The 20,855-nt window shown below is 48.7% G+C and overlaps 1 protein-coding gene across 3 annotated transcripts in view; it reads left to right on the forward strand.

Annotated features, from left to right (window-relative positions):
* The window catches only part of SPEF2 (sperm flagellar 2), a 100,173-nt gene that overhangs the window by 51,327 nt on the left and 27,991 nt on the right, over window positions 1-20,855 (forward strand). For all 3 annotated transcript variants that reach the window (XM_069963060.1, XM_069963061.1, XM_069963063.1), the window contains exons 17-18: window positions 13,647-13,707; window positions 14,801-14,958. In XM_069963060.1, the coding sequence (XP_069819161.1) occupies window positions 13,647-13,707; window positions 14,801-14,958 (219 nt within the window). The remainder of the gene's footprint in view (window positions 1-13,646; window positions 13,708-14,800; window positions 14,959-20,855) is intronic.

A 20,855-nucleotide genomic window follows, 5' to 3' on the forward strand; every position in this document is an offset into this window, starting at 1 on the left:
TAACACCACATGTATCAGTATACAAATCACCACATATATCACCTTATATATCACTATACATATCACCATATATATCACCATACATATCACCATATATGACCACATTTCACCTCATATATCACTATACATATCACTACATATATCACCAAACATATAACCACATATATCACCATACATATCACCTTATATATCACCATACATATAAACACATATATCACCAAACATATCATCATATATATCACCACATATATCACCATATATATCACCAATTATATCACTATACATATCACCACTTATAGCGCTGTACACTATACACTCCATAGAAAAGCATACATATCACCACATATATTACCATACATATAAACACATATATCACCATATATACAATCATTCATATCACCATACATATCACCATATAAATCACCACTTATATTACCCCACATATCACCACATAGATGACCATACATATAACCACATATCACCATATATATTATCATTTATATCACCATACATATCACTACATATTAGCATACATATAGCCATTTATATCACCATACATATCAGCATATATATCACTACATATATCACTATACATATCACCGCATATATCACCATACATATCACCAAATATCACCAAACATATCACCACAGATATCACCATATATATCACCAAACATATAACTATATAACACCACATATGTTGCCATACATATCACCACATACATAACCATGTATTACCACATATATTACCATACATATCACCACTATCACCACATATATAACCACATATATCACCATTCATATCACCACATATATATATTTCCATATATGACCATACATATTACCACATATATCACCATACATATCACTATATATCACAATACATATCTCCACATATATAACCACATATCACCACATATATCACCTTACATATCACCACATATATCACCATACATACCACCACATATATCCCCACATATATCACCATACATATCACCACATATATCACCATATATATACCACCACATGTATCATCATACATATCACCATATATATCTCCACATATATCACCATAGATTTCACCACATATATCACCATACAAATCACCATACATATCACCAGATATATCACCATAAATATCACCACATATATGACCATACATATCACAACATATATCACCACTTATATCACCATACATATCACCATACATATCACAACATATATCACCACTTATATCACCATATATATCACCACTTATTTCACCATATATATCACCATCCATATCACCACATATATCACCATCCATATCACCACATATATCAACATATATATCACCACATATCACATTATATATCACCATACATATCACTACATATATCACCATAAATATCACCACATAAATCACCATACATTTCACCACATATATCACCACATATATAACATCATATATCACCATGCATATAACTACATATCTCACCATACATATCACCACATATATCACTATACATATCACCTTATACATCACCACATATATCACCATTCATAACACCACATGTATCAGTATACATACCACCACATATATCACCTTATATATCACTATACATATCACCATAAATATCACCATATATATTACCATACATATCACCATATATCACCATACATTTCACCATATATAACCACATTTCACCACATATATCAGTATACATATCACTACATATATCAACAAACATATAACCACATATATCACCGTACATATCACCTTATATATCACCATACATATAAACACATATATCACCAAACATATCACCATATATATCACCACATATATCACCATATATATCACCAATTATATCACTATACATATCACCACTTATATCACTATACATATCACTTTATACATCACCACATATATCACCATTCATAACACCACATGTATCAGTATACATACCACCACATATATCACCTTATATATCACTATACATATCACCATAAATATCACCATATATATTACCATACATATCACCATATATCACCATACATTTCACCATATATAACCACATTTCACCACATATATCAGTATACATATCACTACATATATCAACAAACATATAACCACATATATCACCGTACATATCACCTTATATATCACCATACATATAAACACATATATCACCAAACATATCACCATATATATCACCACATATATCACCATATATATCACCAATTATATCACTATACATATCACCACTTATATCACTATACATATCACCACTTATAGCGCTGTACACTATACATATCAATACATATATCACCCCATATATAAGCAAGCATATCACCACATATATAACCATACATACAGGGGCGGTCTTGGCATTTCTGGGGCCCCAAGCAAAGTTATGTCTGGGGCCCCCCCCTCGACACGCGTTCCAAAACATTAGATTGCTGTGTGTTGCCCCCAGATATACATACTGTAACTCTTGTGCGCTACCGCCAGTAATATATACTCCTTGTATGCTGCCCCCAATAGTATATACCCCTTGTGTCCTGCCCCCAGTAGTATATACCCCTTGTTTGCATCCCCCAGTAGTATATAGACCCCTGTGTGTTCCCCCAGTTATATATAGCCCCCCCGTGTGCTCCCCCAGAAGTATTTAGACCTCCTGTGTGCTGCCCCAGTTGTATATAGACCACCTGTGTGCTGCCCCCAGTTGTATATACCCCCTGTGTGCTCCCCCACTAGTATATAGCCCCCTGTGTGCTGCCCCCAGTTGTATATACCCCTGTGTGCTCCCCCACTAGTATATAGCCCCCTGTGTGCTCCCTCAGGGGTATTTAGCCCCCTGTGTGCTCCCCACTTGGATATAGACCTCCTGTGTGCTCCCCCACTTGGATATAGACCCCTGTGTGCTCCTCCAGTAGTATATAAACCCCCTGTGTGGTTCCCCCAGTAGTATATAGACCCCATGTGTGCCCCACCAGTATTATATAGACCCCTTGTGTGCTTCCCCAGTTGTATACAGACCCCTGTGTGCTCCCCCAGTTATATATAGACCACCTGTGTGCCTCACAAGTAGTATATAGACCCCCCTGTATGTTCCCCCAGTATTATATAGACCCTCTCTGTTCCCCACGAGTAGTATATAGACCCCTGTGTGCTCCCCCAGTAGTATATAGCCCCCCTGTGTACTCCCCCACTTGGATATAGACCTCCTGTATGCTCTCCAAGTTGTATATAGACCACATTCTGCTGCCCCAAGTAGTATATAGACCCCCTGTGTGCTGCCCCAGTAGTATATAGACCCCTCTGTGAAGCCCCAGTAGTCTATAGCCCCCCTGTGTGCTCCCCCTGTTATATAGCCCCCCTGTGTGCTCCCCCATTTATATACACCCCTGATGTGCGCTCCCCAAGTTAAACAGACCCCTGTGTGCTCCCCCTTCCATATAGTATATAACACAATAAAACAAACACTTATACTCACCTGGGTCCGGGCGTCTCCTCTTCTCTTCACTCTTGTGGCCGCAGGAAGGGTTTTCCCTGCGATCACAAGAGGCCGCACTCCCCTTGTCCTGGCGCTGATGCTCCAGTGATGTCACTGGAGCACTGGCACCACAAGGACAAAGTTGCCACTTGTGACCGCAGGGAAAACCCTTCCTGTGGCCACAAGAGTGACTGACAGGAAGGGGGCCAATGTCTCCCGCCCTGTCAGTGTTGCTGCATGTAACTATGAGCGCTCATTACGAGTGCTCATAGTTACAGTTCAGATGGCAGCAGCGAGCGGGGCAGCGGCCCTGTCCAGCGGTCTTGAGCACAAGAGCGGGGTGTGGGGGCCCCCCTGGATGTTGGGGGCCCCAAGCGATCGCTTGGGGTGCTTGGTGCCAAAGACCGCCACTGCATACATATCACTATATAACCACGTATATCACCATACATATTACCACATATATCACCATATATATCACCAAACATATCACCATACTTATAACTATATAACACCACATATATCGCCATACATATCACCACATATATCACCATACATATCACCACATATATGACCATATATGCAGGGGCGTAACTAGAAATGGCTGGGCCCCACAGCAAACTTTTGATTGGGGCCCCCCCCTCCTCGACCAACCACTATGCCATCAACACACCCAGCTCTACACAGGTTCTATACACCATATAAATTACACTGCAGTTATATTAAGTGACTCACAGGGGACGCCTTCTCTCATTAGAGTTGTTTCCTTTTCATTTTCTTCTCCATCTGTCCTGGGCCATTATAAGAACTCCGAGCCACGAATCCACAGAATCTGCCAGACAGACAAATTAGGCTCTGTGTAGACAGCTTATAGATTGCCCCTTGTTCAGTCCTCCATATAGATGGCCCCATGTGCATCTACTATAGTAGAGATCCCCCTCTGTGTAATCCATTTATAGTAGATGACACCCTCTGTGCATCACCTATATCAGAGGTAGGGAATCTCTGCTCTCCAGCTTCTGCAAAACTACAACTCCCATCATGTATGGACAGTCAAAAATAAAGCTGTAGTTTTGCAATAGCTGGAGAGCCAAGGTTCCCTATCCCTGCCCTACAGTATATGGTCCCCTCTGTGTAGTCCTGTTAGATGACCCCTCTGTGTCAACCCCACCAGTGTAGTTCCCCTTATAGATGCCCCCTAGTCCCCTTCATAAATGGCCCCTCTGTGTAGTTCCCCTTTTAGATGGCCCACATTTCCCATAAAAGTAGCCCCCAGTGTTGTCCATCCCCGTCTCGCATATAGGTAGCCCCCAGTGTTGTCCATCCCCGTCCCGCATATAGGTAGCCCCCAGTGTTGTCCATCCCCGTCCCGCATATAGGTAGCCCCCAGTGTTGTCCATCCCCCATATAGGTAGCCCCCAGTGTTGTGCATTCCCATCCCCCATATAGCCCCCAGTATTGTGCATCCCCCCATATAGCCCCCAGTATTGTGCATCCCCCATATAGCCCCCAGTATTGTGCATCCCCCCATATAGCCCCCAGTATTGTGCATCCCCCATATAGCCCCCAGTATTGTGCATCCCCCATGTAGCCCCCAGTGTTGTCCATCATTAGCCCCCAGTGTTGTCTATCCTTAGCCCCCAGTATTGTGCATCCCCTTCCCCACATAGCCCCCAGTATTGTGCATCCCCTTCCCCACATAGCCCCCAGTATTGTGCATCCCCTTCCCCACATAGCCCCCAGTATTGTGCATCCCCTTCCCCACATAGCCCCCAGTATTGTGCATCCCCTTCCCCACATAGCCCCCAGTATTGTGCATCCCCTTCCCCACATAGCCCCCAGTATTGTGCATCCCCTTCCCCACATAGCCCCCAGTATTGTGCATCCCCTCCCCCACATAGCCCCCAGTATTGTGCATCCCCTTCCCCACATAGCCCCCAGTATTGTGCATCCCCTTCCCCACATAGCCCCCAGTATTGTGCATCCCCTTCCCCACATAGCCCCCAGTATTGTGCATCCCCTTCCCCACATAGCCCCCAGTATTGTGCATCCCCTTCCCCACATAGCCCCCAGTATTGTGTATCCCCTCCCCCACATAGCCCCCAGTATTGTGCATCCCCTTCCCCACATAGCCCCCAGTATTGTGCATCCCCTTCCCCACATAGCCCGCAGTGTTGTGCATCCCCTTCCCCACATAGCCCGCAGTGTTGTGCATCCCCTTCCCCACATAGCCCGCAGTGTTGTGCATCCCCTTCCCCACATAGCCCGCAGTGTTGTGCATCCCCTTCCCCACATAGCCCGCAGTGTTGTGCATCCCCTTCCCCACATAGCCCCCAGTATTGTGCATCCCCTTCCTCACATAGCCCCCAGTATTGTGCATCCCCTTCCCCACATAGCCCCCAGTATTGTGCATCCCCTTCCCCACATAGCCCCCAGTATTGTGCATCCCCTTCCCCACATAGCCCGCAGTGTTGTGCATCCCCTTCCCCACATAGCCCGCAGTGTTGTGCATCCCCTTCCCCACATAGCCCGCAGTGTTGTGCATCCCCTTCCCCACATAGCCCGCAGTGTTGTGCATCCCCTTCCCCACATAGCCCCCAGTATTGTGCATCCCCTTCCTCACATAGCCCCCAGTATTGTGCATCCCCTTCCCCACATAGCCCCCAGTATTGTGCATCCCCTTCCCCACATAGCCCGCAGTGTTGCCCCTCTGATTAAAAAAACAAACACATAACTCACCTAACCCCACGCTCCCCCGTCGGTCGCCGGTCTCCTTTTCTCTCTGCCTCCGCCCGATGAGCAGCCCTCTGGTGAAGTCCCGGCAGCGTCATCGCTGAGCGCTCAGTGTGCGCCGCGGCGGCTGGGACTTCCGGTTTGTGTTCTTAGTACCGGAAGTCCCAGCCGCGGCGGCGCACACTGAGTGCTCAGCGATGACGCTGCCAGGACTTCACCAAAGAGCTGCTCATTGGGTGGGACACTCTTGTGATCGCAAGCAGAATGCTTGCTTGCGGTCACAAGAATGATTGACAGGGCGGGAAGCCTATGGCTTCTCGCGCTGTCAGTCAGAACACTGAACACCCGGGAGGCCCGGGAGGCCGCCGGGTGTTGCAAGCGGTCATCTTCGGGGGGCCAAGGCCACGGGCCCCCTGATGTTAGGGGCCCCGTAGCAGCCGCTACGGCTGCTACGGCGGTAGTTCCGCCCCTGCATATATATCACCAAACATATCATCATACTTATAACTATATAACACCACATATATCACCATACATATCACCACATATATAACCATATATCACCACATATATCACCATACATATTACCACTTATATCAGCGCTTCTCAAACTTTTTCTACTGGAGCCTCACCCAACAGACCAAGGCAATGCTTGCGCCTCACCAGACTGACCAAGAGGATGCCTGGGCCTCACTATCTGTGGTGAAAGTCCATTTAAAAGCTGGAAATAATGCTAGGGCTACCTTTCACTCATCTCCCAAGCTCTCTATACTAATAAAGCAAGTACAAAATAAGTTAATAGTGTTGCTAAAATGGAGATTTTTGCAAACAGCAAAAGGACTGTGCAGATCATAGTCATTTTTGTGAAAACTGGCTCCCCAGCTGGGCCTCACCAACAACTAGGGGGCGCCTCACTGGTGAGGCCCGCCTCACAGTTTGAGAAGCAGTGGTATAGAGGACCTGTCAGCTCCCTCCCCTCTGCGTGCTCTGTGTGTGGTGTAGTATAGAGGACCTGTCAGCTCTCTGTCCCCTGTGTGCTCTGTGTGTGGTGTAGTATAGAGGATCTATCAGCTCTCTGTCCCCTGTGTGCTCTGTGTGTGGTGTAGTATAGAGGACCTGTCAGCTCTCTGTCCCCTGTGTGCTCTGTGTGTGGTGTAGTATAGAGGACCTGTCAGCTCTCTGTCCCCTGTGTGCTCTGTGTGTGGTGTAGTATAGAGGACCTGTCAGCTCTGCCCCCTGTGTGCTCTGTGTGTGGTGTAGTATAGAGGATCTGTCAGCTCTGCCCCCTGCGTGCTCTGTGTATGGTGTAGTATAGAGGGCCTGTCAGCTCTCTGTCCCCTATGTGCTTTGTGTGTGGTGTAGTATAGAGGACATGTCAGCTCTCTGTCCCCTGTGTGCTCTGTGTGTGGTGTAGTATAGAGGACATGTCAGCTCTCTGTCCCCTGTGTGCTTTGTGTATGGTGTAGTATAGAGGACATGTCAGCTCTCTGTCCCCTGTGTGCTCTGTGTGTGGTGTAGTATAGAGGATCTGTCAGCTCTCTGCCCCCTGTGTGCTGTGTGTGGTGTAGTATAGAGGACCTGTCAGCTCTCTGCCCCCTGTGTGCTCTGTGTGTGGTGTAGTATAGAGGATCTGTCAGCTCTCTGTCCCCTGTGTGCTCTGTGTGTGGTGTAGTATAGAGGATCTCTCAGCTCTCTGCCCAATGTGTGCTCTGTGTGTGGTGTAGTATAGAGCATCTGCCAGCTCTCTGTCCCCGGTGTGCTCTGTGTGTGGTGTAGTATAGAGCATCTGCCAGCTCTCTGTCCCCTGTGTGCTCTGTGTGTGGTGTAGTATAGAGCATCTGCCAGCTCTCTGTCCCCTGTGTGCTCTGTGTGTGGTGTAGTATAGAGGACCTGTCAGCTCTCTGGCCATGGTGTGCTCTGTGTATGGTGTAGTATAGAGCATCTGCCAGCTCTCTGCCCCCTGTGTGCTCTGTGTATGGTGTAGTATAGAGGACCTGTCAGCTCTCTGTCCCCTGTGTGCTCTGTGTGTGGTGTAGTATAGAGCATCTGCCAGCTCTCTGCCCCCTGTGTGCTCTGTGTGTGGTGTAGAGCATCTGCCAGCTCTCTGTCCCCTGTGTGCTCTGTGTGTGGTGTAGTATAGAGGACCTGTCAGCTCTCTGCCCCCTGTGTGCTCTGTGTGTGGTGTAGTATAGAGCATCTGCCAGCTCTCTGTCCCCTGTGTGCTCTGTGTGTGGTGTAGTATAGAGGACCTGTCAGCTCTCTGTCCCCTGTGTGCTCTGTGTGTGGTGTAGTATAGAGGACCTGTCAGCTCTCTGTCCCCTGTGTGCTCTGTGTGTGGTGTAGTATAGAGGATCTATCAGCTCTCTGTCCCCTGTGTGCTCTGTGTATGGTGTAGTATAGAGGACCTGTCAGCTCTCTGTCCCCTGTGTGCTCTGTGTGTGGTGTAGTATAGAGCATCTGCCAGCTCTCTGCCCCCTGTGTGCTCTGTGTGTGGTGTAGAGCATCTGCCAGCTCTCTGTCCCCTGTGTGCTCTGTGTGTGGTGTAGTATAGAGGACCTGTCAGCTCTCTGCCCCCTGTGTGCTCTGTGTGTGGTGTAGTATAGAGCATCTGCCAGCTCTCTGTCCCCTGTGTGCTCTGTGTGTGGTGTAGTATAGAGGACCTGTCAGCTCTCTGTCCCCTGTGTGCTCTGTGTGTGGTGTAGTATAGAGGACCTGTCAGCTCTCTGTCCCCTGTGTGCTCTGTGTGTGGTGTAGTATAGAGGATCTCTCAGCTCTCTGTCCCCTGTGTGCTCTGTGTGTGGTGTAGTATAGAGCATCTGCCAGCTCTCTGCCCCCTGTGTGCTCTGTGTGTGGTGTAGTATAGAGCATCTGCCAGCTCTCTGTCCCCTGTGTGCTCTGTGTGTGGTGTAGTATAGAGGATCTGCCAGCTCTCTGCCCCCTGTGTGCTCTGTGTGTGGTGTAGTATAGAGCATCTGCCAGCTCTCTGTCCCCTGTGTGCTCTGTGTGTGGTGTAGTATAGAGGACCTGTCAGCTCTCTGTCCCCTGTGTGCTCTGTGTATGGTGTAGTATAGAGCATCTGTCAGCTCTCTGTCCCCTGTGTGCTCTGTGTGTGGTGTAGTATAGAGGACCTGTCAGCTCTCTGTCCCCTGTGTGCTCTGTGTGTGGTGTAGTATAGAGGACCTGTCAGCTCTCTGTCCCCTGTGTGCTCTGTGTGTGGTGTAGTATAGAGGACCTGTCAGCTCTCTGTCCCCTGTGTGCTCTGTGTATGGTGTAGTATAGAGGATCTGTCAGCTCTCTGTCCCCTGTGTGCTCTGTGTGTGGTGTAGTATAGAGGACCTGTCAGCTCTCTGTCCCCTGTGTGCTTTGTGTGTGGTGTAGTATAGAGGATCTGTCATCTCTGTGTCCTGTGTGCTCTGTGTGTGGTCAGGGCCGATTCTATCTTGTCTGCTGCCTGAGGAAAAAATTTTAATTTTGCCCCCCCCCCCCCGACTCTAGATTAAATTATGTAGCAACTATTCCCACATCACCCCAGCTATCAATAAACTTATTATTTTGTCATTTTGTATTATGAGGGTCTGTAGTTGTTGTGCTGTATTATGATGTTCTGCAGCAGCTGTGCTATATGCTGGCACTTGTAGTACAACAATTGCAGCTAAAAGATGATGTCTTTATAAAGTAAGAGGCCATTACTTTTAAAGGTGAGCAGTGCTATACAGATATCATAATGCACATAGATTATTGTAATACACCTCGGCTGCTGCAGAACCTCATTACACATCTCAGATGCCGCAGAACCTCATAGGTCTCTTACTTTAAGGAACCAGAATCATCTTTTAGCTGTAAGTGTTGTACTACAAGTTCCAGCATATAGAACAGAGGGGCTGAGAGCTGGATTCTGACATAATAAATGATGAGGCTGTGCACACCAGTGCTACCTGCTCTGCATGAAGTGGCAGCCTGGCTGTCTGGATACAGCAGGACAACTGCAAGTTTACAGCAGAAAAATACTTAAAAAAAAACTGCAGAAAATATGAAATATAGAGCAGCTGAAGCTTGTGTGCATGCACTGGTATACACACTGTACATATGAGGTCTCTGCCATGATGAAGGGTCTGTGTACAAATCAGGGGAGCAGTGAGGGAAGTGCTGGAGATCTTCTAAGAGGTTCAGGACAGGACTTACAGATTGTTATGGTCCTAAGCCTGTGTTTTCTGCCTGCCCTGTAAGAACTGAGCAGCCTGTTGCTATGGACAGACTCTCCCCTTACTGTTTTATCCCCCGACTCGACTGCTGAGAACATGTTATAGGAGTCAGGACACAGTAACTGCATGAGAGAAGCAGAGCCCTTCTATACAACTAGGAGGAAGGGAGGGGGTTAACCCTTGGATGACACTGACAACAAAGAACAGTAGTGCAGAGCAGCTGTATCTCTACTGCCCGGCTTTCCTGCTCTCTGCATGACTTATCTCCTGGTTGCCCTGTAACATAGATGAGTGTCAGGGATTACACTCACCTTAGCTTTTAACTTTGCCCACCAGTGCTGCATGCCAGGAACAGATCGATAGCCTGTATGAGCAGCTGTCCCCTCTCAGAATACTGCCCCCTGCAGGCGGGGAGGAGCCTTGTCTGAGGCAAAACGCTATCTGCTTCTCTGCCACAGATTACACAGATGTCGGACACTGCTTGGGGAGGAAGCTGAGACAGAGCACAGGGACACAGCACACTGGGCTGCAAATGACAGCAGCAGGGAAGATTCTGCCGCCCCTGCAGGCTCCCAAAATCTGCCGCCTGAGGCGGCATCCTCATTCTGCCTCATGGCAGAAACGAGCCTGTGTGTGGTGTAGTATAGAGGATCTGTCATCTCTGTGTCCCCTGTGTGCTCTGTGTGTGGTGTAGTATAGAGGATCTGTCATCTCTGTGTCCCCTGTGTGCTCTGTGTGTGGTGTAGTATAGAGGATCTGTCAGCTCTCTGTCCCCTGTGTGCTCTGTGTGTGGTGTAGTATAGAGGACCTGTCAGCTCTCTGTCCCCTGTGTGCTCTGTGTGTGGTGTAGTATAGAGGATCTGTCAGCTCTCTGTCCCCTGTGTGCTCTGTGTGTGGTGTAGTATAGAGGACCTGTCAGCTCTCTGCCCCCTGCGTGCTCTGTGTGTGGTGTAGTATAGAGGACCTGTCAGCTCTCTGTCTCCTGTGTGCTCTGTGTGTGGTGTAGTATAGAGGATCTGTCAGCTCTCTGTCCCCTGTGTGCTTTGTGTGTGGTGTAGTATAGAGGACCTGTCAGCTCTCTGCCCCCTGCGTGCTCTGTGTGTGGTGTAGTATAGAGGACCTGTCAGCTCTCTGTCTCCTGTGTGCTCTGTGTGTGGTGTAGTATAGAGGGCCTGTCAGCTCTCTGTCCCCTGTGTGCTTTGTGTGTGGTGTAGTATAGAGGATCTGCCAGCTCTCTGTCCCCTGTGTGCTCTGTGTGTGGTGTAGTATAGAGAGCCTGTCAGCTCTCTGTACCCTGTGTGCTTTGTGTATGGTGTAGTATAGAGGATCTGTCAGCTCTCTGTCCCCTGTGTGTTCTGTGTGTGGTGTAGTATAGAGGATCTGTCAGCTCTCTGTCCCCTGTGTGCTTTGTGTATGGTGTAGTATAGAGGATCTGTCATCTCTGTGTCCCCTGTGTGCTCTGTGTGTGGTGTAGTATAGAGGGCCTGTCATCTCTGTGTCCCCTGTGTGCTCTGTGTGTGGTGTAGTATAGAGGATCTGTCATCTCTGTGTCCCCTGTGTGCTCTGTGTGTGGTGTAGTATAGAGGATCTGTCATCTCTGTGTCCCCTGTGTGCTCTGTGTGTGGTGTAGTATAGAGGATCTGTCAGCTCTCTGTCCCCTGTGTGCTCTGTGTATGGTGTAGTATAGAGGACCTGTCAGCTCTCTGTCCCCTGTGTGCTTTGTGTGTGGTGTAGTATAGAGGATCTGCCAGCTCTCTGTCTCCTGTGTGCTCTGTGTGTGGTGTAGTATAGAGGATCTGTCATCTCTGTGTCCCCTGTGTGCTCTGTGTGTGGTGTAGTATAGAGGATCTGTCAGCTCTCTGTCCCCTGTGTGCTTTGTGTGTGGTGTAGTATAGAGGATCTGCCAGCTCTCTGTCTCCTGTGTGCTCTGTGTGTGGTGTAGTATAGAGGATCTGTCATCTCTGTGTCCCCTGTGTGCTCTGTGTGTGGTGTAGTATAGAGGATCTGTCAGCTCTCTGTCCCCTGTGTGCTCTGTGTATGGTGTAGTATAGAGGATCTGTCAGCTCTGTGTCCCCTGTGTGCTCTGTGTGTGGTGTAGTATAGAGGATCTGCCAGCTCTCTGCCCCCTGTGTGCTCTGTGTGTGGTGTAGTATAGAGGACCTGTCAGCTCTGTGTCCCCTGTGTGCTCTGTGTGTGGTGTAGTATAGAGGATCTGTCATCTCTGTGTCCCCTGTGTGCTCTGTGTGTGATGTAGTATAGAGAATCTGTCAGCTCTCTGCCCCCTGTGTGCTCTGTGTGGTGTAGTATAGAGGACCTGTCAGCTCTCTGTCCCCTGTGTGCTCTGTGTGTGGTGTAGTATAGAGGATCTGTCAGCTCTCTGTCCCCTGTGTTCTTTGTGTGTGGTGTAGTATAGAGGATCTGTCAGCTCTCTGCCCCCTGTGTGCTCTGTGTGTGGTGTAGTATAGAGGACCTGTCAGCTCTCTGTCCCCTGTGTGCTCTGTGTATGGTGTAGTATAGAGGATCTGCCAGCTCTCTGTCTCCTGTGTGCTTTGTGTGTGGTGTAGTATAGAGGGCCTGTCAGCTCTCTGTCCCCTGTGTGCTTTGTGTGTGGTGTAGTATAGAGGGCCTGTCAGCTCTCTGCCCCCTGTGTGCTCTGTGTGTGGTGTAGTATAGAGGGCCTGTCAGCTCAGTGTCCCCTGTGTGCTCTGTGTGTGATGTAGTATAGAGGATCTGTCAGCTCTCTGTCCCCTGTGTGCTCTGTGTGTGGTGTAGTATAGAGGGCCTGTCAGCTCAGTGTCCCCTGTGTGCTCTGTGTGTGATGTAGTATAGAGAATCTGTCAACTCTGTGCTCCCTGTGTGCTCTGTGTCCCTATTCATTGCCCAAAATTGGGAAATGGATAGGTAGGCTCAAATCGTGCCAAAAATCAACAGGTGAATAATGGCATTTTGGGCACAAAAGCGTCAGATTAGGTCCCATACAACATAATTGAACGGGCATCAGGTACTCCTGGTGGATGATATAAAGTTGGATCAGCCAAATATAAATAGCTGGAGAGACAAATCTGTGCCACCCTCACCACCCTCTTTATCTAGGCTGGGGATCAATGATCGCCTCTTCTCCATGGCCGGTAAAGGAGACTTAGCCACTATGGCGTCTATAAGGTGCGAGTACAGTCCCTACTATTAGTTATCAGATTAATAAGCTATAACATTCCCACAATTATATCCTCAGATGGCCCTGATACTGCAGGTAGTCCGGAAGACGTCTCCTCCATCAACCAGGTGCCACACAGGTGAGTGCAGCAGAGAGTGTTTGTCCCAGGTGGATTTACCATGGACCCCCCATACAATATAAATCCAAAATTTAAAGTTTTCTCTAGTTTTTTTATTACCTTAATAGCTTCACACGTACGCAGCAAAATCCGCTGTGGATACTTGCCCATTCACTTCAATGGGCTGACATACTCGCAGCGGGATTGTCATCCCGCTGCAAGTATGTCAAATTTAACGCTATTAACCCCTGCGGCCCGGGAACTTACTGTAGCCCCCTGCTTCTGGATTCCCCTTCCAGGATGTGACAGGGGAGCTGCATACAGTATACATGTGTGCTGTTACCATCCAGCAGAGGAGGTTCTTATTACCTCCCCTACCTTCTTTTTATGATGTGATGACTCTGCTCATTTTATCCTGGTCTGTACAGCAAAGCTATATATATATATATATATATATATATATATATATATATATATATTCTCAGCAGCTTTGCTTTGCTGTACAGACCAGGACAAAATGAGCAGAGTTGTCTCATCATAAAAAGAAGGTCTGTACAGCAAAGCAAAGCTGTTGAGAACAGATTATATATATATATATATATATATATATATATATATTTATATTAGTTCTGTTCTCAGCAGCTTTGCTTTGCTGTACAGACCGGGACAAAATGAGCAGAGTCATCTCACCATAAAAAGAGGGTAGAAAAGAGAGAGTTTCCTGTAACTTTTGCCTATGTTTACATCACACCCACGGCAGGCAGGAAGCTGATATATGTGATCGCTACCTAAGTGTACGGTATTACTACCAAAGTATATGAAAGGGGAGGGATTATACTTGTAGGTGGTCATGTGCAAGGGAAAGATTCAGCTGACCACACCCGCATCCATTCACCTTCCCGGTGCTCAGCCGTGCAAGCTTTCACCAAAGGATATGTAGGAAAAAAAAGCCAGCAGTCTCAGGGGTAAAAGCCGACATCTTGGTCTTTATTGGGGTTTCACATGTAATACAGACGGGACACGGTAGACTGACACATCACGTGATCTTACTCATAGTCAGGTGGTCGGGTGTTATGGATAACTTTATATGGGTAATGAGGTTTTTGTCTTTTAGGATAAAAGGTTTCCTTGACAATTGGGGCCCACTGGAATTGTGGTTTTCAGCGCAGCCAGATATTTTAGTCAAAGTAAACGGTGAAGTGGAGGAGGATGTCCTGTGTAAGAAGATGGAAGAAGTATTTTTATCAGCTCTGTACAATAAACAACATCAAGGTACATGTTCCTGGTCTACAGGGTGATTGGTTACAGGGAACTTTCCGCTACATCACGGACAAATTAGACAGGGTATCAGGCTCTTAAAGGGATTATCCCAGAAACTGAACAATTGTCCTCAGTTTATGTTTAGTATTGCAGCTCAGTTCCAATGAAGTGAATGGAGCCAAGTTGTAATACCATACACAGCAGCTAGGTTTCTCCCAATCCTGGATAACCCTTTAAAATTTAGACACAATAAAAGGTGAGTCTCACATTAAAATCAAAACGTGCATTATTGGCTTTTATATTGTGTATACGGTGTCAGATAACTAGTGCATAGAGTGCCCAGATAATGTCATATAATACCGCACTGTTGTATCGCAACACAGCAATCAGGTTAAGGACATAGAGTATCCAGATATACAGTATATACAGTGATCAGAGTGCCCAGTTATACAGTATATAATGTGATCAGAGTGCCCAGATATACATTATATACAGTGAGCAGAGTGCCCAGATGTACAGTATATACAGTGATCAGAGTGCCCAGTTATACAGTATATACAGTGATCAGAGTGCCCAGTTATACAGGATATACAGTGATCAGAGTGCCCAGATATGCAGTATATACAGTGATCAGAGTGCCCAGTTATACAGGGTATACAGTGATCAGAGTGCCCAGATATGCAGTATATACAGTGAGCAGAGTGCCCAGATATACAGTATATAGAGTGAGCAGAGTACCCAGCTATATAGTATATACAGTGAGTACCCAGTTATACAGTATATAATGTGATCAGAGTGCCCAGATATACATTATATACAGTGAGCAGAGTACCCAGCTATACAGTATATACAGTGAGTACCCAGGGGTGATTCTAGCCTCTCTGCTGCCCGAGGCGAACTATAGAATGACGCCCCCCCCCCCCCCCCCCGTCAATCCGCCCACATTATAATCCACTACTGCCCCCCCCCCCCCCCCCCACTGCTGTCCCCAATAAACATAATGTTTGGTCCCTTGCTGCACAGAGGATGTCAGGAGAGGAGGAGGCTGACTTTATAGGAGAGGTCCCAGCAGCACAGAGGATGTCACGAGAGGAGGGGGCTAATCCTATAGGAGAGGTCCCAGCAGCACAGAGGATGTCAGGAGATGAGGGTGCTAATCCTATAGGAGAGGTCCCAGCAGCACAGAGGATGTCAGGAGAGGAGGGTGCTAATCCTATAGGAGAAGTCCCAGCAGCACAGAGGATGTCAGGAGAGGAGGGTGCTGATCTTTTAGGAGATGGTCCCCCTCTTCCCCCCTTATAGATGGTCCCCCTCTTCCCCCCCTTATAGATGGTCCCCTCTCCCTTATAGATGGTCCCCCTCTCCCCCCCTTATAGATGGTCCCCCTCTCCCTCCTCCCTTATAGATGGTCCCCCTCTCCCCCCTCCCTTATAGATGGTCCCCCTCTTTCCCCTCCCTTATAGATGGTCCCCCTCTTCCCCCCTTATAGATGGTCCCCCTCTTCCCCCCCCCCCTTATAGTTGGTCCCCCTCTTCCCTCTCTCCCCCCCTTATAGATGGTCCCCCTCTCCCCCCCCTTATAGATGGTCCCCCTCTTTCCCCCCCCTTATAGATGGTCCCCCTCTTCCCTCTCTCCCCCTCCCTTATAGATGGTCCCCTTTCCCTTATAGATGGTCCCCCTCCCCCCCTTATACATAGTCCCCCTCTCCCCCCTCCCTTATAGATGCCCCTTTATAGATGGTCCCCCTCTTTCCCCCTCCCTTATAGATGGTCCCCCTCTCCCCCTTATACATGGTCCCCCTCTTCCCCCCCCCTTATAGACGGTCCCCCTCCCGCCCCTCCCTTATAGATGGTCCCCCCCTTATAGATGGTCCCCCTCTTTCCCCCCTCCCTTATAGATGGCCCCCCCCTTATAGATGGTCCCCCTCTTTCCCCCCTCCCTTATAGATGGCCCCCCCCTATAGATGGTCCCCCTCTTCCCTCTCCCCCTCCCTTATAGATGGTCCCCCCCCCCCTTATAGATGGTCCCCCTCTTTCCCCCCTCCCTTATAGATGGTCCCCCTCTTTCCCCCCTCCCTTATAGATGGCCCCCTTCCCCCCCCCTACCTTATAGATGGTCCCCCTCTCCCCCCCTACCTGCACAGCAGATAAAACAAAAACAAAAAACAGCACACAACTCACCTGCCCTCCGTTCCCCCGTCGAGCCTCTCTGGTCTGGTCCCGGCTGATGTGCGGCTGCCCGGGGTGTCCCGTCCTGTCCCCGGCAGCGCGCGCATCACAGAGCTCTGATGCGCGCGCTGCCGGGGACAGGACGGGACACCCCGGGCAGCCGCACATCAGCCGGGGGACTAAGGCTGCATTCCCACGTTCCGTGATCCTGACGGATCACGGACGTGGAATGCATGTACTGGAGCCCCCCCGCCCCCGGGCAGTATCTGTAATGAGATGCTGTGAGCGGGGGAGACTGTATTCATAAGCGCCGCGCTGTAGTATCAGCACCGCGCGGCTGATTTAGTACAGCGCGGCGCTTATGAATACAGTCTCCCCCGCTCACAGCATCTCATTACAGATACTGCCCGGGGGTGGGGGGGCTCCAGTACATGGTACAGTCAGGGCCGTTTTAATACATTGGTGGGCCCAGTGCACAGCCCTCAAGAGTGGGCCCCCCCTTACCTTTCTGCACATTGTATAATGTACTGAATTTGTCCCCACACTGTATCAAGAGCCCCAATACATACAGTAGTTACCTTATAACACTATTTCCACCATACAGTGATTACATATTACATAAAAAATGCACTAAACAAAACAGAAAGATATCACCATTGATACCATTACATAATACCGCCATACCATGACCCCTATCAGTACAAGCCTATAACAGAGTGAAGTTACATCCAGTGACTCACCGGGGGCGTCTTCTCCGATCAGAGTCTGTCACCTTTTCTTTTTCTCTCCATCCAGCCTGGGCCACCTTGAAGTCTTCTCCTGGCTGTGAATCTTCTCTCCAGAATCTGCCAGACAAATATTTTAGGCTGAAACACATACAGTAGTTAGGTCCCTTGTACCCCTATACAGTAGTTACACCCCTCTGTACTCCTACATAGTTACACCCCTCTGTGCCTCCATAGTTTTAAGGTGTCCCTGTAGTATATAGACCCTCATGTGCTCCTCCAGTTATATACAGCCCTCCTGTGCGCTCCCCCATTAGAATATAGCCCCCCTGTGCACTCTCCCCAGTAGTATATAGCCCCCTGTGCTCACCCACAATAGTATATAGCCCCCCTGTGCTCTCCCCCAATAGTATATAGCCCCCCTATGCTCTCCCACAATAGTATATAGCCCCCCTGTGCTCTCCCACAATAGTATATAGCCCCCCTGTGCTCTCCCACAATAGTATATAGCCCCCTGTGCTCTCCCCCAATAGTATATAGCCCCCCTGTGCTCTCCCACAATAGTATATAGCCCCCCTGTGCTCTCCCCCAATAGTATATAGCCCCCCTGTGCTCCCCCTCAATAGTATATAGCCCCCCTGTGCTCTCCATAATATATAGCCCCCTGTGCTTACCAATAGTATATAGCTCCCCTGTGCTCTCCCCCAATAGTATATAGCCCCCCTGTGCTCCCCCCAATAGTATATAGCCCCCCTGTGCTCCCCCATAGTATATAGACCCCTGTGCTCCCCAATAGTATATAGCTCCCCTGTGCTCCCCAATAGTATATAGCCCCTGTGCTCCCCAATAGTATATAGCTAACCTGTGCTCCCCAATAGTATATAACCCCCTGTGCTCCCCCATAGTATATAGCCCCCTGTGCTCCCCCATAGTATATAGCTCCCCTGTCCACCCCCATAGTATATAGCTCCCTGTGCTCCCCCATAGTATATAGCTCCCCTGTGCTCCCCAATAGTATATAACCCCCTGTGCTCCCCCATAGTATATAGCCCCCTGTGCTCCCCCATAGTATATATCCCCCTGTGCTCCCCAGTAGTATATAGCCCCCTGTGCTCCCCATAGTATATAGCTCCCCTGTGCTCCCCCATAGTATATAGCTCCCCTGTGCTCCCCCATAGTATATAGCCCCTTGTGCTCCCCCAAAGTATATAGCTCCCCTGTGCTCCCCCATAGTATATAGCTCCCCTGTGCTCCCCCATAGTATATAGCCCCCTGTGCTCCCCCATAGTATATAGCCCCCTGTGCTCCCCAATAGTATATAGCCCCCGTTCTCCCCCATAGTATATAGCCCCCTGTGCTCCCCAATAGTATATAGCCCCCGTTCTCCCCCATAGTATATAGCCCCCCTGTGCTCCCCAATAGTATATAGCCCCCGTTCTCCCCCATAGTATATAGCCCCCCTGTGCTCCCCAATAGTATATAGCCCCCGTTCTCCCCCATAGTATATAGCCCCCTGTTCTCCCCCATAGTATATAGCCCCCTGTGCTCCCCCATAGTATATAGCCCCCTGTGCTCCCCCATAGTATATAGCCCCCTGTGCTCCCCAATAGTATATAGCTCCCCCTCCCATATAACATTGAAAAAAACAAACACTGTTACTCACCTAGGTCCACGCGTTCCTCTTCTCTTCCCTCCTGTGGCCGCACTTCCTGCGGTCACAAGAGGCTGCACTCCCCTTACCCTCGCGCCGACGCTCCAGTGACGTCGGGCGCTAGAGGGAGAGCGCGGCCTCTTGTGACCGCAGGAAGTGCGGCCACAAGAGGGACTGACAGGGAGGGAGCCAATGGCTCTCTCTGTCAGTGTCGCTGCTGCTGCAGCGCTGAAGCGCCGCAGCAGCAGCGGACGGGGGCAGCGGCGGACGGGGGGGCCCTGCAGGGGGCGCCATGGAGGGGTAAGTAGATTACCCATCCATGGCGCTCCCCCCTGACAGGCTGGTGGCCGGAGCCCTGTGCGACCGCACTGGTCGCACATAGCAACGGCCGGCCTGCTCGGGGGGGCCCCTTTAACCAGTGGGCCCGGTGCACGTGCACCATGTGCCCTCTGGTTAAAGCGGCCCTGGGTACAGTCAGTGGCGGATTATAATGTGGGCGGCCGCCCGAACCGCTCATATTATAATCTGCCACTGAATGCCGCCCCCATGAAGATAGCTGGTGGCGCCGCCTGAGGCAGACGATTCAGGTCGCCTCATCATTGCGGCGCCCCTGTGAGTACCCAGTTATACAGTGTATAATGTGATCAGAGTGTTCAGATATACATTATATACAGTGAGCAGAGTACCCAGCGATACAGTATATACATTGAGCAGAGGGCCCAGGTATACAGTATATACAGTGAGAAGAGTGCCCAGATATACAATATATACAGTGAGAAGAGTGCCCAGTTATACAGTATATAATGTGATCAGAGTGCCCAGATATACATTATATACAGTGAGCAGAGTGCCCAGATGTACAGTATATACAGTGAGCAGAGTACCCAGCGATACAGTATATACATTGAGCAGAGGGCCCAGGTATACAGTATATACAGTGAGAAGAGTGCCCATATATACAATATATACAGTGAGAAGAGTGCCCAGTTATACAGTATATAATGTGATCAGAGTGCCCAGATATACATTATATACAGTGAGCAGAGTGCCCAGATGTACAGTATATACAGTGAGCAGAGTACCCAGCTATACAGTATATACAGTGATCAGAGTACCCAGCTATATAGTATATACAGTGAGTACCCAGTTATACAGTATATAATGTGATCAGAGTGCCCAGATGTACAGTATATACAGTGATCAGAGTGCCCAGATGTACAGTATATACAGTGAGCAGAGTACCCAGCTGTACAGTATATACAGTGATCAGAGTACCCAGCTATACAGTATATACAGTGAGTACCCAGTTATACAATATATAATGTGATCAGAGTGCACAGATATACATTATATACAGTGAGCAGA

The sequence above is a fragment of the Dendropsophus ebraccatus genome, chromosome 3, assembly GCF_027789765.1.
Source record: "Dendropsophus ebraccatus isolate aDenEbr1 chromosome 3, aDenEbr1.pat, whole genome shotgun sequence".
NCBI lineage: Eukaryota > Metazoa > Chordata > Amphibia > Anura > Hylidae > Dendropsophus > Dendropsophus ebraccatus.